Source organism: Solea senegalensis, linkage group LG8 (assembly GCF_019176455.1).
Source record: "Solea senegalensis isolate Sse05_10M linkage group LG8, IFAPA_SoseM_1, whole genome shotgun sequence".
Classification (NCBI taxonomy): domain Eukaryota; kingdom Metazoa; phylum Chordata; class Actinopteri; order Pleuronectiformes; family Soleidae; genus Solea; species Solea senegalensis.
Window position 1 is genome coordinate 4,720,809 of NC_058028.1, and position 17,441 is coordinate 4,738,249.

Below are 17,441 nucleotides of genomic sequence, written 5' to 3' on the forward strand. Positions count from 1 at the left end.
TGAATCTAGTGCATGTTTTTAGACTGTGGGAGGACGACAGAGTATCTGCAGAAACCGGGCTCAAACCCGGGGTCTTCTTGCTGCAATGGCCGGAGCGCTAACCACTACGCCAACCGTGAGGTGAACTTACAAGGATTCAGTTAAATGTTAAAATGAAGATTTCAACAACTTCTCACTGGTAGGTGTTACAGTACATCAACAAAGTCCATGCATGTAGGTCAAACGTGCACCATTTACCACTGAGTTGAATCTACACATTTATAAGAGGCACCAGGGAGCCATTTTTGCCACAACCAGTCATGACGGCGCAGGAAATATGCACATTTTAGCCAGGTTTGATGCATTTGCTAAGTTGGGGCATGTTGAGCCCCCTCAGAAAGGCCTGTAAAAATGCCTGAGAAGAAGAATAAATCTAGTGAAAAACAGTGGGGTCACATCAGTAGTTGTTTTGGCCCCAAAACGACTGTATATAGGAGTCCAACTACTAACTACTAAGTAACTACTACTGGCCTAACCCTAACCCTAACTGTACAACATGTTGTTGCCTCAAAATGTAATAATTTACCTTGATTTTTGTCCCCATAATGGACCGTGTAAACACATTTAGGTCCCCACAACATTAGCATTACCTGGACAACACACACACACACATACACACACAGAGCGTCTTATTCCACCACCAGACCATGTGAAAGCTAATTCAGTGAAGCACATACTAACTATTGGGAGTGCAATGACAGAGTGCAGATAAACCAGCGTATGCTCTCAGTGTGTTTACTGCTGATTAGAGGAGATGGAAAAACGAGGGCCCTCGACGTGCGGCGACGTCCTCGGCACTCCCGAGGGCAGAGCTAACGATCTCGGTCGACAGCCGGATCGATACCGACAGCGAGTCCGAGCGTCCTAGCTCTGTGGGCTAACATGACAAAGCGACGTTTGATTCGATTGCGGTGACTGTGGAGACTCTGGAGAGGTCAGCGAGGCACCGTGCGATTATGTCGAGCAGTCATGCACAATTTATGATATCACTTTTTTGGGAAAGAAAACCCTGAAATTAGTATTTCAAACATCCACTCAATCACTGGTGAGGGGAATGCAAGGGAAGTTGTTGCTAAAGTCGGGGCCAAGATTAGGCCCATTCATGGTTTCTCTCATTTCTTTTCTTTAGAAGAACGCTTTTGGCATTTGTCTGGATATAATGTGCTCAAATAAAAACAGATTATGTGCAAAAAATGCAGAAAAATAGTCCGCAAAGTAAAAATAATATAGCTACGGATAAAGAAAGAGTGGTCGGCATTACCTAATGGTAAGGTTTGAGTCACAGGCTGGATAAGGACTTATTATGCGAGCCTATTTTATCTTTTTCCCCCCAAATAGAAAAAAACTGTAAAGACAAATATCTGGAGTCCTTCAGAAAACCATATCAATCCAACTTTCCCTTAAAGAAAAGGTGAGAAAAACCACTTTTCCTGCTGCTGCTGACAGTGTGACACGCAATGAATCAACTGTCATTAACTCGAAGCTTGTTACCACCTGACGCACTGCCAGGGGCTGTTCAGATGAAGGCGTAATTATAGTTCACGTGTCATTATAAAACAATTTATAATATTACGTACACACACAGTATATGCCCCCAAAATAATCTCAGCAGAACAACTTTCAGCCAGTCAGTCATAGGAGGAGGACCACCGCCAGAAACAGCAATACCGATGTATGCAATTAAATCTCAAAGATACACGCATACATCTTTCAACGTGAACCTCCTCCTTTGTTTACCATAGGCAGTGTTGTGTAAAGAGGTCTGCATCTGGAAAAACAGCATTACGTTTTCTACGTATGGAAAAATACAGTCGGTAAAGCGACTCCTAGAAAGTACAGGGTGGAAGTAGCACTCATCCCACCAGGGGGCGCCTCTGCTGGTTGCAGAATGAGCTCCATTGAAGTGGAAGTTGATTTAAAATGTCAGTAAACATTTTCCTGAAGAGTTAACGCTCTCAGCTCTTCAGTTTCTCATCAAAATGTTATCGATACCAATACTGATACTGCTAAACGATACCAATACTTATCGATTGATACTTTTCTATAGACCAATGATGGGTCATCCATCCATCCATCCATCCTCTACAGCTTTATCTTTATCCTCCACATAAAGGTCACGTGGGTCGCTGGTGTCACAGCCTGGCCACATATATGGCGGTTTTCCAGTATACGGTACTGGCACGGCTCGACTCTACGCGGTTTGGTTCCTTTATTCATTACTTCATAGTTCCTCCTCAACGTGGGCGGGGTCATAACTGCACAGCTGCGTGATGAAACTGCCGTGACGTCATTTCATACGCGACCCAAACCCACAAACTAGTCACTTGTAAAGCAGTTGTTTTCGGTGAATCATTAGAATCAGTTGATTAAACAGATGTGTTCACAGAATCGTTCAGTACTTCCTGACACAGGTTCTGAGATTTTAGACATTTCCTTTGCTAAATTTTGGAGATTCATGCATGTTTTCAAGTCTTTTTAGCTGATCTACAGTTCGGCATTGTTCGTTTTGATTCTTGTGTCGGACGTCGCGCTCATGACTCTTCCCGTGACGACTCTCTCTGACTGGTGGTCTGTCGACGTCACCTTTTACTGCGACTCAGCTCGTTTAGAACCTCGTCAGAGCAGGTACTAGAAAAGAAGAAAACACCAGGTACCAGGTACGATTGCTGATGGAAAAGCAAAAAAAAGTCGAGTCGAGCTGGAACTGTGTCGTGGAAAAGAGACAAACCGCTAAGCTTAAATCCCAGTACAAAAGAAGCTTTTCCATGAGTGAGCTTTTTGTGTCTCTGCTTCCGTCCACAGCCTAAAGACAGGTAAGATAGGTTAATTTAACCCCCCCCCCCCGTGTCTGACAAAAGAGATAATTTCCTCACAACCAAGTCATTCCTCGAATGTAGAAGAAAACCACCGACATTGCCCAAAAAGAAAGAAACTAATGATAAAGTCATTTCCAAGAACCCCCCACCACAAGACTTTTCTTTTTTTTTTTCCCTTTTCTACAAAGCGATGGTGTCACATGACACATGGGAGTGCCGCGGCAATGAGAGCCAGAGGCTTTGAGCTGTGGATCGTAAAAAAAGCCACAAAAGACACAGTGCAACTCTGCACCGCCGAGAACTCATACATGCCCTCTCCTCTCTGTCACCCCCCTTTTCACACAGAATCAGCCATATTCATGAGTGACAGGTGACTTTTTTTGGGGATCACGGCTAGGATCTCGGACATTTCCACCCGTTTCTGCGCTAATCTCACATGCATTAAAAAGTAAAGTGTTTTTATTAAAAGGAAACGCGTCGCCGGGGCCTTGAAAGTTGAGAGGAGGCTCCACGCCGCGACAACAATGCGACGCTTAGCGCGATTGTTCATGCTTTGTTGCGGCAAATCCGCACCACTGTAAATCACACACGACGTCGACAACACTTTGTTACATTCATGTGTTGGGGTGGGGGAGGACGGGGGAGGACAGGGGGGGAGATGAATGCCATGGTGTCAGACATCTGGTGCTAATATGTCCAACAGTGCCTTCATGTGGTGTGGGACTGTTTCACTGAGCTTATGCTGCAACAGCGCCACATTCCTGCTGATGTGAACAGGTCATTTTCAGGAGGGGAGGGTGGTTGTGGTTGAAAACACGTCTTATGAATGTCTCAGTGTCAGAAATCAAAGTGAAAGAGACGCAGAGCTGACGCAATAAAGCAAGAGAGCGGGAGGGAGAGGGAGCTCAGCGTAATAAAACGTCGCGCGTCCACTGTAAGTGTTCATTAGTGCTGACCAGTGGCTTTTAAAGGCCAAGTTGTGAATGATTCACTCTGTTTTCCGCCGTTAACACATTAACCCTTTCACACCGAACGTGGCGCAGACGACACACTTTGTATTACCGCAATTACGCAATTTTTTTTCATACAAACGGTTTCTGAAAAGCGGAGAAGTCGCATGTCAACATGTCAACATGGTTATTATGGTAATTTGACTTTCACTTTTGGATAAATGCCTCTACATACTGTTCATTTTTCGGCCTGTTTGTTGCACATTGAGACAAAAACTCAAACAAATGTTATTTTAAATGTGTTTAATATACTGTTCAAATCTGAAATTGAACACAACTACAGTGTTTTTTCTAAATACAACTTGTTAATACACTATTTTTACTTGCAGTAAACTGTAAATAACTGCCATATATTGAAATTTATTCTGGAAAATGGGCAAAAACACTTAAAACATTTATTCAGAATTTTAATACCCAGTAGTGTGGTGACGGTTTCTTTTTTATTATTATTTTTCATGTTTTTTAATGAATTTGTTTTTACCATCTGCTTTTAATGACACGTGTTTGTTATCTGTACTTTTATTTTGTAGAGCACTTATTTTATATGAATTATAAATATATGATTTATATGAACATTGGCAAATTAACTATTCAGTCAAATCAAATGAATGAAGTAACTAAAAATAAGTACGTTTCAATCTTTAGTTTGCATGAATTCAATTCATTTAAGTGTTGCCAGGTAACATATTTACATAAATAAGGTTACTTCAAACTAAAATACACTAGTAAATTCTCTGTTTAGTTGCTAAGTTAATTCATTTGAGTGTCTTAATTCATGTACTTCTTAATTTTCTCCAACCTGAATTCTCCCATCCATCCATCACTGAGATCAGCTTTACACCTCAGTTGTGACGTTGCAGTTTTGGTCTCATATCACCAGTTATTTTGAACAACTTTAAATATTGAGAACAGAAGACTTCCAGACTTGCACATGGACCTGTTGTTGGAGATGACTTTCAAGTGTAATTTACTGCAGTTTGTGACAGCTCCACATGGTGAGAATGAAGTTTAACTCAGCATTAGGGGACGTAACCTACACTCAACCTTCTGGATCTGGCACCCCTGCCGACTGACGTCAACATCTATCCGACGAGAACATCTCCACAGATGTCTCTAACGTCTTTGCACACATGCAGAACACACAAGCTCCCTGTTAACGCGTGTTCTTCTGTGAGGAGCTTATTTACGCCGTGACTGTGCCGAAGCTGGCGGCTGTAAATTGGGCAAACGATGAGTACAGTTTGAGGCTAACGCACAGACACAGTCAGTTCCAGTCATGCACACACAGTAGAGGAGCTGGAAAATGCATTGTCAGTGATGTGGATACGTGCACGCAGCCAAACTGGAACACGATTAAACTGATTAGTGAAATGTCTCTGTGGTAGGAAATTTGTGTACTTAATCCCGTGTACGGGATTAAAAAGAACTGCCCTTGGCCTGGTTTAAGTTAACTTGTCTGATATTTTTTACTTTACTTTTGAAGAAGCACATCTAATTTCCTCCTGGGAATTAATAAAGTATAACCACTGCGATTCTGAGCAAATCCAGATCTTTCATTTTGACAATAATTCCTCCCATTCACACAACCGTTGATGGAGTTCCTCAAGGCTCTGTGCTTGGCCCTTTACTCTTTTCCTTTAGGGAACTTTTTATATGCTGATGACACACAGTTTTACTTACTTACGCACAGAAATCATGGAAAATAGGTCTCAGCTACCAGAGCCTTAACCCTTCTGTAAACATGCCGACAGGATTTGGCACGCGTACTTCTCATTACTGTAACTGCTAGACCGTTTGGGATATCTAGAAAATTCAAAAACTATGGACTGGCACTGGCTGCGATTGGCACAGCACCACCGCGCACAACCTTCATGTGGAGGATAAAGTGGTATAAAGCTGGATGGATGGATACCAAAAAGCAGAGAAATAGAGCTTTGCGCACATATACTTGTCATTACGGTAGCCTTCAGAACAGCCTTCTCAGTCCCGTAATTCCTAATAAGTTGAATAACTGCCCGATATCGAAAGTGAAAGTTATCTTTGAAAAAACTGGGCAGAAGCACTCACTCACTGAACATTTCTTGACAATTCTACAGCCATAAAATCAAAATGAATCCAGGCGTCCTCATTATCTTGATGGCCGATAGAGGGTTAAGACAGTATATTGTCCTTAAAATTGATTTAATTTGTTTCTGCAGGACCAAAACTGTAGAATAAGAAAAATAGGTATAATCTTGAAATCCTATAATAACATAGAAACAGCTCGGGGCTTTGGATCGGCACAAGTACCCGGGACAGGACCCCCTGTGGCTCCATTCCGGGAACCGGGAACCCTTCGGTCCTGAGCCAAGTTCTCTTCCCGCTTGGCTATGGGCTGCCCAACGTAAAAAAGCATTTATTTCTGTTAAAACTTTATAGACTTGCCTTGTGTGAAATATTTCACATCGGTCCACACGAGTAAGGGAATTCCCGCTCATTTGTGACCAGACGCAGAAACGTCTATTTCTGCTCGTCTCCCTCGTTAAGTTCCACTTATGTGACCTTCAGACCATAATGTGTCTGGTCAATCGCGTGACCCAAACTTGTTAGAGACAAAATTAAAGAAAACACAAAGCAACGGAGTGTCTTGAGCATTAAGATGTTCCCACCCTGGAGGTGTGAGGCCTCTCCTATAATTACCACTTCATCAGTGAAGTCAGGGGAAAACAGAGGTCGTGGCAGATTTTTGTCTGGGATGGTAAACAGCTTGTCCCCGTCTTTGCTGTGGTCGGACTGGAGGCTTTGCTGCTGTCAGCCAGACAGACTGCCTGCCTTACATGTGAGCACTTATGTCTGTGCACCCTGCAGTGTGAGAGAGTGTGTGTGTCAGGAACCAAAGCGATGCCGTGTCATCAGCAGAAATCATAATGAAAAAGCTGACAAACAGCATTTTGTGCTGAACCCATTCTGTCAAACGTGAGTATTGAATTACATAAATCAGCAAAAATGGTTTAAATATTAACTTTTTTTAATAAAAAAATGGCAGGATGTTCCATTTGTCACTTAAGAAACCTTAAAACTTTTCTTCTTTTCTGTCACATTTCCCATCATATCTTCACTTTGACGTCAACAGCAGCAACTTTTACAACTTTGAGCAATAACCACATAACTCTTCCTGTACATATAGTATTGGAAATAATTTTAGTTTTACCTATTGTTTTCCCGATAATGATTGTAATTTATCCAATTTTTCTTCAGGATTTTTTGGGTATATTTGCTGCTAAATGAGGCTTTCAGAAAAAAGAAAATAGCTGAGAAACTTGAACAAAAATACTAAATACTTCAACTGGTGAAACTTGAAGTTCATTCAAACTCATATAAGGAATTTCTCTCCATGTAACGGTACATTTATGGTACAAGTCAGAATTCTGACTGGATGACGAGATTAAAGTCAAAGATTAAAAAAAGAAAAAAGTCTTTCTCGAAATACTGACTTTAATCTCAGAATTCATGCTGTTTTCCTTTTTTTTTTTACATGTGGCCCTATAGGTGTTACCAATTAAAGTAATGATTTATTATTTCGGGTTTGTCAACCCGGGTTTTTTCAGCGTAGGATGTGGTCAAAGTAATATTTGCTTCATAGCCAAAGTAAAAACATTAAAATAATTCAAATGATGCTAAATTATGTTTTTAATACATAATTACACTACACTTTACCCTTAAGGTGTATCACATTTGTGAAATCCCCCAAAAAACATGAAATTACAGTTGTATAATTAGTCAAACCACAAAGTTACACTCACTGCACTGAAAAGCATGAACTGCCATGATGTAATATATTATACTACATATACCTTTTATTACAGTATATTAAACTGGTGTAATAAATTACATCACTAGGATTTACAGCCAACCAGGTTTAGACATTATACAGTTACCTCACTAATCTGGGGCAACTTTATTAAAATGAATTAAATGAATAAATACCATAAATAACAGGAACCACTCTGTAATGTATGTTTTAATCGTTACACTTTATCGACATCAAAGCGGACAGAAATGTCCAGAGAACAGACGCGAGGAGTAAACGCATGTGTTTTTTCTTTACATTTAATTCATCATTTCATATGAATCCAAATCCAGATGTGGGGAAACAATAACTATGTGTGGAACAATTTTGCCTGTAAAAAACACTGAAAGAGAAAGTGGCGTGAAAATGGGAGAAATAAAACATCAAGGAGTGGCACCCATTTGATTTTTAACCCTCTAAAGACCCCGCGTTGGTGCTTAATGACCGCTGACCCCGCACATCCACACACACACACACTCTCAGATCCCTGTGCCCTCACGCGGGGTCCAGGCCTGTCAGAGCCTCGTATTTATGAACCGTGTCTAATCACACTGTCCACCTGTTTTTTCACTTCTCAGTTTCACAATCGCCATCGTAAATTCCCGGCGCACGAGGTGGTTCTCATGTGTGCGGACGCAACGCGACACCGAGTGCTGCATCTTTTGAAAAAAAACAAATACAGTGACTTTGTGTGCGATGTTATGAACTCTGCAGGAAATAAAACAGAGTAGGGAAAAAAGGCCATTCCCACATGGAAATGCATAATAGAAATGAGAGCAATGTGGTTGCAACAGACCTGTTTTTGTAAGAGCAACATCAAAGTATTTAAACTTTTATGGAGCTTTAAAGTGGGTTTGATACTCGAGCCAAAAAAGCAGGTCAGACAGGTCTTTGTGAAGGATAGTATTAACTCATAGACATGAGTCCAGGGTTCCCACGGGGTCCTTGAAACTCTTGAAAGTTTGTGAATTTGAGTATACATTTTCAAGACCTGGGTCATTGAAAGTGCCTGGATTTCATGCAAGAAAGAAGTTAAGGAGTCATAATTATTTGCGGTGCTGTGGACACTGTCCACAATTTATTTTTCATGATGCCTGGGAAAGAAGAATTCTAAGATCTCTATCTCAACCAAAGAAAATTTACAAAGTCTGACTTTGACCAAGATCCCAAAAAGGACAATCACTTGTCCAGATTCCAACATGGACGAATACACTCTTAGAATTTGCCCTCCCATCTTAAGCACATGCCGTTGTTGAACTTGAGGGAATTGGTCCTGGAAAGTACTTAAAAAGTCCTTACATTTGATGTCAATCTGGGTCTGGGAACCCTATCGGTCATCAATGCAGCTCCCAAGTAACAACAATCGCAACAGAAGCACAACCCCTCAGGTTCTGATACATGTATTTAAAATGCGTATATTACAAATACAAAATATCCTTTTGTAAGATAATGACAATTACTTCACATTTTGTACTAAAATACTGTAAAACACTTTCTTTCTAAACAATGTGAAGACATCATGAGGACACAACAAACAAGACGCTGCTGCAGATTGGACGACATGGTGCCTTCTTTGATAGCATACATAGATAGATAGTTAGCTATAGCTACCGAGCTAGCCAGCATAGATAGATAGATAGATAGATAGATAGATAGTTATCTATAGCTACCTAGCATAGATAGATAGTTATCTATAGCTACCTAGCATAGATAGATAGATAGATAGATATCTATAGCTACCTAGCTACCTAGCATAGATAGATAGATAGATAGATAGTTATCTATAGCTACCTAGCATAGATAGATAGATAGATAGATAGATAGATAGATAGATGGATAGATAGATAGATAGATAGATAGTTATCTATAGCTACCTAGCTAGCTAGCATAGATAGATAGAACTATAGTTAAGCATAAATAGATAATAGCCTCCGAGCTTAGACAGATATCAATCTAGCTAGCTAGCTAGGATAGATAGGTGATAGCCTACTAGCTTAGATAGCTAGCTAGATAGATAGCCAGTTGGTAGCATGGATGTGTTATATGAACTGGACAGAGCACTGCAGATGTTGTGTAGATGGACTACACAAAACACCAGCTCACCGTTATCTAATTAAAACGTTCTGAATCTCTGAGTTGAAAAAAAAGAAAAGAAAAGACAATTAAATACAAAAAGGGGAAACATCTGGACCTCAGTGCTCATTAACACCTACACCAGTAAACTGGAGCTTTAGTGTGAATCTGCTATTACGCTATAAAGAATGATTTGGGATTTAAATACACACACACACACACACAAACATGGTGTGATGCATTCCTGAGGCATGTGCTTGTAACTGTTTGTGTCTACTGGTTTTGGGGCAATGTTGCTGATGACAGTGTGCCTGCGGTGAAGACTGTCTGGACTCCATCTGGCCTCTGACCCAAACCACAGGATCTAGTCCACAGCTCATTAGCACTCATTTATTCTCTCTCTCCCGTCTCCACCCCGACTTAAAACGTTGCTATTGCCATCTATCGGACACACAGGCTCACATCCCTGCATGTGCATCTTCCATGGAAAGATAATTCACAATAACTGCATCGGCTAAAATGATATTTACAGTGTTGTGTCGCTACAGGAGGAGGTCTCATCAATTCAGGCCAAACCGTACCGTAATGTAGACAAAAGCACACTTTTTATCACATGATTTGTTATGACACTTTACCCACAAAACCCAGAAATGTAACACAGGGCTCACATTTGTCTTATCTTTTATTTACTTTTCTAACAGAAACAGGCAGCATCCGTGGAAAATCTCTGCAATAACTGGTGCTTTTGATTGAGTTAGCTGATGTGGCCTCTATTAGCAGCGCAACGCAAAGTAAATCATCTGTAAATCCCATAATCTTGCTCATCCATCACACTGATGAAGGCGGTGTCAGCGAGGAGAAGAAGAACCCAAACCACAGTGAACGATGCGAAGCTGGTGGTCTGCTGCTCCACACAGGGGACTTACGAGTTCAAGTTGTGCCAAGGCCCGTTTTTATGTTTGAGTTCTGTAAACTTACTGAGAGATGAATTATGGACGTCAGGTTGTTATTAGCTTGCAACAACATGACTAAACCCACCCCTGATTAGTCCTTTTAATTAGTCCAACTACCTGTTGGACGTAGACGGAGAGGATGTGAGAAGCAGGGCACAAAGTTGCATGAATGTTGTGAAAAGACGTGAGTAATGGCGCTTTTCCATTGTACAGTTCAAGCACGACTTGGCTCGACTACTCGTTTTTTCTTGCTTTTCCATCAGTGATAGTACCTGGTACTTTTTTTTAGTAACCGATCTGACGAGGTTCCAAGCAAACTGAGCTGATACTAAAATGTGACGTCAACAGACTGCCGGCCACTGATTGGTCAGAGAGTGTCGTCACTGGAAGAGTCATGAGCGCGACGTCCGACACAAGAATCAAAGCGAACAATGCCGAACTGTAGATCAGTTAAAAAGACTTAAAACTCCCTTCATTTGACAAAGGAAATGTCTAAAATCTCAATATTTAACAGAGGAGTCTGGTGTATTTAGCGACAGCACTGCTGAACGCTGGCGATTGTGAGCTGAAACACAAACACGTTCAGTGGTATTTCCATTCAGTGACTGTACAGGAACGATTCTCTGAACAAATCTTCTTACTCAACTGATTCTAATGATTCAGTTACACTGAACACAACAGCTTTACAAGTCACTAGATTATGTGTTTGCGAAGTCACGGCAGTTTCGTGCAAGGCATGCTTCGACGACCCTGCCCACGTTTGAGGAACTATGGACGTCAAGTTTGTATTTTAACGTACAAACACATCTTGCCAGGTCGCACCCTGTACACAGGAAGTGATTCAATTAATGTCAAGGCCGACAGAGAATGCTTGTTGTCCCCCGACAGAGAATGCTTGTTGTCCCCGCCCACCTCTGCGCTGTTGCTGTATATTCACAAACGCTCCCTCAGTCAGCTCTGATAGTTTTGCTTGACAGTGTCTGTTTTCAAATGGACGCAACACATCATTTGACATAGTCTGTGTTCACAAAGACCAAACAGAAGCACAACATAAGAAGATTACATACTACAGCTTTAACTACAAGGCCTAAGTCACATCTTATGGAGATGAACAACTGCCAGCTGTCAGTCATCAAATAAACTACAAGTTTCTAAAAAGTATAACTAAAAACAAACCTCTTCCACTTAGTTTCTGGTTGCTGTGATGTAAAAACACAGTTCCCAGTTGGAAATAGGCCTTAATGTAGTAAATATCACTAATGTGGTGACATTATCGCTCAGATCCACAGGCTGCTCTCGCTCTCTCATGCGTAGCACGACATTCTTTGTCAGCTGCCAAATGGAATTTTTTGTGCACACGCTGCTTTTTGCAAACATTTTATCCTTTTTTTTGAATTTACAACAGATGCATATTATATATATCTATCTATATATACATATATGTATTCTGGATAAGGTGGCGAGATTAGAAGACACAAATATGACACGGCGACAAAAGAAAGGTCGAAGGTATTCATGACACGGTGTTGTGATGCCTTCCAAACAAAAATTAGAGTAAAAGGTTCATTTTAAGTGCGTCGGGGAATTCAGTATACGCTGAAAATAAATGTGTTGGCTGTGCGAGTCTCGCATAAAGTACAAGGTCAAAGGTCACAGTCATAACGTGCAGCTGTTACTGAAATGTAGCACAGAAATGGACCAATATTCAGCTAAATCTTGTGTTTGTGCTGGAAATAGATTCCTTGGATTTCAAAAGTATAAAGTTTTGAGCTGGCACGCCGGCCATCAGTTGATATACTGTCGGTATAAAAGCGGTTTATTGCAGCTTTAAATAACAAGGGTAAAAACAACCTCATGGCTAAAGTTGCACTCTCGCTGATAAATGTGTTGGTTTGGCCTGAGATGGAGGGCAGTGACCCCCGGAGCTCCTAACCACGCCGCGGATTTACGGCGTCTGCAGTAAAAAAGTGTACAAGTTATCAATAAAGTTGATTGACAGCGGTGTTGTGGAGAAAGAGCACACAGCCGCTCTGTATTAAGGACTTTATGACGTCGTACGCACTCCCTGTATGCAACAAAACCCCAGCTGCACGAAGTAAACGCTCCAACGACGTTTATTTTTATTTATTTATTTATTTATTTATTTTTATCACCGAGCCGCTTTTATAGCTGGAAGTTATATCGCCGGTTACATTTATATTTATATACACACACAAGAAGGATAAACAGGGTTTGTTTTAGTGTGCAACCAATCGTTTTCAGTCGGGACATTTTCAGCTAATATATTTAGTAGATTCAAACAATTATGTTTAAAAATCTGAAAGAAAAGCTTCAACTTGTCCTTGAATCATCACTTCCCCCCCTCCTGCTGCTGTGATAGTTCTTATTTTGAAAGAAAGTAAACTCAAAGGGTATAAAAAGGTCTAATGCTTCAGACTGCGGCACAAACCTCTCCACAGTTACTGTTTCCTGCATGAATCTTTGATGGAACATTACCAAGAACGCATTTTCAGCGCGGCAAACCCGATGCAAGCGACGCCGACGGCTCAACCCGTTTAACACATCATCATTATTTGGCGTCAGGAAGGGGCAGAGTTTGCATTTGACATAATTACCATGTACAGGTTGTTGTGTTGATCTGTGCTTTGTACAAAACTATTTTTAGAACCTTTGAGCAACAGGAGAGGAGTTCATTTTCTTAAGCTTGTGCTTGCTTTGTTTTGAATATAATGTGCAGAAACAAAACGGGAACAAAACGGACCGAAAAACAGCCCACGTTCACAGCCATAAAGACACAGAAAATATCAATGAAAGATACAATAAAGGTATGGCTATTAGGGCTGAACAATTATTTGATTCAAATATTACCTTTGTTTCTCACACATCTGCACAAATATCATGTAAAAATGACCATTCCCTGCGATATCGCAATCGCAATTCCTGTCAAAATAATCACAATTAGATATTTATTCAAAATCGTTCAACCCTAATGGCTACATTTCCACGGATTTACCCAGAATCTGCATTTTGGGAGTTTTAAAATGCTATTTTTAGGTTCCAAAGTTTGGGAAAATGAAGATGTCATAGCGCCACCTGTTGGTCTTGGATTCCCTGTCACTATTATCATCACCACTTCTTCTTTAGCAGTTTGTACACATGTGCTTTATTGTCTTCTTCTCTGTTTTATGGTGCACGTCTACAGTAGCATTACAGCGCCACACACAGGCCTGGCATGTCAACTGCAGCCGATTGAGATATTTTTTTTCTCAATGCTGTGTTTACCGAAAACCTTTTGAGAATGAAAAGGATAAAAAGTTGTGAAAGTAAAGTAAAAAAAAAAGAGAGACACAAAAGAGAAAAACTATAAAAAAACATACATGACAGATTACAAAAGACAATCCAGACTAAACTGGTAACTCACAGCACTTGTGCTTCCTGACATGCACCAATCAGAGTAGTGAGAGTAGTTTTTCCTCACGACAGGTGTATCGGGTTGAGAATGAAAACTGGAGCAGTGTGGATGGATGGGCCTCTGTTTTAGCCTCAAATAAAGCACCTACATTTCCTCCCACTTCACCTCTCACTGAACCTCATCTGTGAGCCGTGTTGATTTAATGAAACGAGAGGAAAGTGTAGGATCTGAGGCCACATTTGCACTTTACAGCGCTGGCGACTGCATCGTCAAATATAACCTGCGAAACTCCTGCCACGACAGATATCACTTTCCCTGCAGACGTCCCGCTCTGGGTCGACTTTGGTGCCCCTTCCATCCCATTTCAGTCATTTAATCTTGGAGGAGTATCGAGATTGTGATCTCCCATTGACCTCCGCGCGGGGTGGAAGGACATCAGAGGACACGCTCGCCTCTTCATCACTCAACGTCGAGCAGCAGTGGCTTGCCAAACAATCCCATTAGCCACCAGCAAAAGCCCGGGGCGAGCCGGCAACAATGTCCCGAATGAACCGCAGCTCTGCGCTCATTCCGACATCCCTTCCCTCGCAACGTCCGTGCACTCATGTGTCAGCATACATAATGAAGTCGCTCAAAAGCTTCACTCAGCTTTTACTCGGAGGAAATAGGCGGCCATCATCGCCCCGGAGTAGCTTTTTACAACTCAACGCTGATCAATTAATGACGGTGAATGAGAGTCTTGCGAGAGTGAGAGCGATGGAGAGAGAGTGAGAGCGGTGGAGAGAGATTGGTACAGGAATACTGGGGAGAGAAGAGCACGGGAGAGTGGGGTGATAATAAACTACGGATTGCTCCACGCAGCAAATCCGACGGCAGAGGAGCACTTTCGCAGCCGAGCACATATTGACATCTCCGAGAGATGACAACACATGCCAAGGTCGCTGGCCCTCACACGCGGCGATTTATTTCACTCTCATATCCACGACGTCTGCCACGGAGAAATGAGCCGCGACACGAGGCAGCAATGAAAGCGGCGCGGAGCGTTGAGCGCTCTGTCAGATTCATACATCAGAATCTACACCTCGATATCGACACGCAGGAGAATAATCGATATCTGACACCAAAGATTAGAACAGACAATAACAAGGTTTCCCAACAAAGTGTGAAGCTTGGTGAGGCTGTTTTGTTGGCGGTCGAGTTTTGAGTCATGAAAGCGAAACGCAGCGTCTGACGATTCCCAGCTCCATAAGTCTCGGGAATAATACTTGACACCAGAATTTCAATCTCAATAAACATTACCAGGAAAGCGCTCGACACTCGACACCACAGGAGCGCAGAATAGAACAATATCAATAATAAAGAGTTGCATTGAATCTGTGTTTATTTTCTCTTTGCTTTCTGGTGACTTTGCACCATATCTGCAGAGAAGGTGAGGTCTAATCGTCGGCTGTCACGAAACCGGTAAACCACAAAAAAACAAGAAAACACTCATCACTCGATACCGAATTCAATACCAGCGACACAGTTTTTAAGTGTCTGATGTCGTGCCAAAAAACTTTGCACCCTTATTTTCATCGCTGATCAAAGAGAGATTGGTAAAGTATCCGTCAAAACTTTGTTTTGTCAACTTTTCTCAACTTCACCGTACAAGTTTAAGAGAATACCGTTTTAATACACTGACAATTGAGAGAAAGAAAGATCAATTTGTTTCCCAGAGGTGTTTTTGCAGCTCTTCAAGGGAAAAGAGGGAAGAAAAGGAAAGAAGTTGAGTGTATAGCACACAGGAGGAGGAGTTACTCACGGCCTCTGTCACCTTTCCACCTCCAGCTTCCCCTGTACTTCCCCGAGCCGTTCCCCGGCGCACAAGCTCCACTCAGCACCTCCACCAGCACCACGACCACCAGCAGGGGCATCCGCCCGCCGGCCATGCCTGCCCGTGAAGCTTGCATCTGGGCTACGGCAGGGAGTCGAGGGCCGCGGGGAGCGCGGTCATACCTCGCTCATACACGGCTGCGAGGGGAGGAAATCCAAAACAAAAACAAGCGCTCCTCAGCTTCACACTGAAGCTCCAGAGGAGGTCAAACACTCTGACGCTGAGACGCGGAGAGATCAGTGATCCTGCTGAAGATGACAGCTTCACACAAAGACTGTAAATCCAGTGCTGGTCCACAGGGGAAGTAAGTCAGGACTCCTGCAGCCTGAATACCCGTCGTCTTTGGGAGTTGTGGAGATATTAAACATCACGCTGAGCTCAGACGTAACAGCTCCCAGGAGCAGCAGCACAGTCGAGGAACTGTTTCACATCTTGCAGAGCAGCAGTTGTCCAGGTGACAACATCACTGATCCAGCAGCAGCAGCAGCAGCAGCAGCAGCAGCCAACTCTTTTTCACCTGCACCAGGCAGGGATGGAGTGAGTGTGTCTTCCTCCTCCTCCTCCTCCTCCCCCTCTCTCTTGCTCCCTCTCCTCATCCAGCTCCCATGAAGCAGTGTTGATATCAAAAAATAGGACATAAATCACAGAGATCATTCACAACAGAGCAGCCTTGACTTTGTCAACTGAGCATCTGAGCGCGAGAGAGAAGGAGGGAGGGAGAGTGTGAGGGAGGGAGAGAGAGTACATCAAGGAAGTGAAGGAAGGCAGGAGGGAGGGAGATATGGAGGAGAGAGGCTGAGTGTGTGTGTGTGTGTGTGTGTGTGTGTGAACAGTATCTCTAAAGTGCAAGGGCTGTTGCACTTTTACACGACCAACGTTTGGAGTGTATTTCCATCGCAGAGAAGCGATCACAGTTACAACCTCTACTCCTGTGTGTGTGTGTGTGTGTGTGTGTGTGTGTTCCATACACACATGTATAATATGGTGTGTGTGTGTGGTGAGGACATCTTATCTAGTCCTTTGAAGACATTTTAAGGGCTCAGCCTCGGTTGACGGTTAAGTTCATGTCAGGGTCAAGCATTTATGGCTAAGGTCAGGGTAATGCATTAAGTCTCCGAGTGTCCTCACTGGGACTGCTGTGTAAGAACTTGTGTGTGTGTGTGTGTTCGTGCAGGATCGCTGTCATCTAACCCCACATTTAAAAACAAACACAAACCTTTGTGCCCAACTAAGCACCTGTGCAGACAAGCACGCGAACCAGTTTGAGTGAGTTCTCGCTGTGACAGTAAATCTGCGACAGACTCAAAAGAAATCTCAGGGAGCGCGACCCAGCGCATGACGTCAGGCTTATGAAAACACTCGCACTCTTAATAACTGTATCTGAGTCGTGTGATGAAACCTGATATTGTGTTATTACAGTTGAATGTTTTCGCTGT

The 17,441-nt window shown here is 42.4% G+C and overlaps 1 protein-coding gene across 7 annotated transcripts in view; it reads right to left on the bottom strand.

Moving 5' to 3' along the window:
• Nucleotides 1-17,441, bottom strand: part of robo1 (roundabout, axon guidance receptor, homolog 1 (Drosophila)) — a 253,306-nt gene that overhangs the window by 185,252 nt on the left and 50,613 nt on the right. For 4 of the 7 annotated variants that reach the window (XM_044033012.1, XM_044033011.1, XM_044033016.1 and 1 more), the window contains exon 1: nucleotides 15,934-16,703. The exons of 1 other annotated variant lie outside the window; for it this stretch is intronic. In XM_044033012.1, coding sequence (XP_043888947.1) covers nucleotides 15,934-16,081 — 148 coding nt within the window. In that variant the 5' untranslated portion in view covers nucleotides 16,082-16,703. Of the gene's footprint in view, nucleotides 1-15,933; nucleotides 16,704-17,441 lie in introns of those variants that run through there. 2 more of the 7 variants (XM_044033014.1, XM_044033009.1) reach the window with 1 other exon arrangement.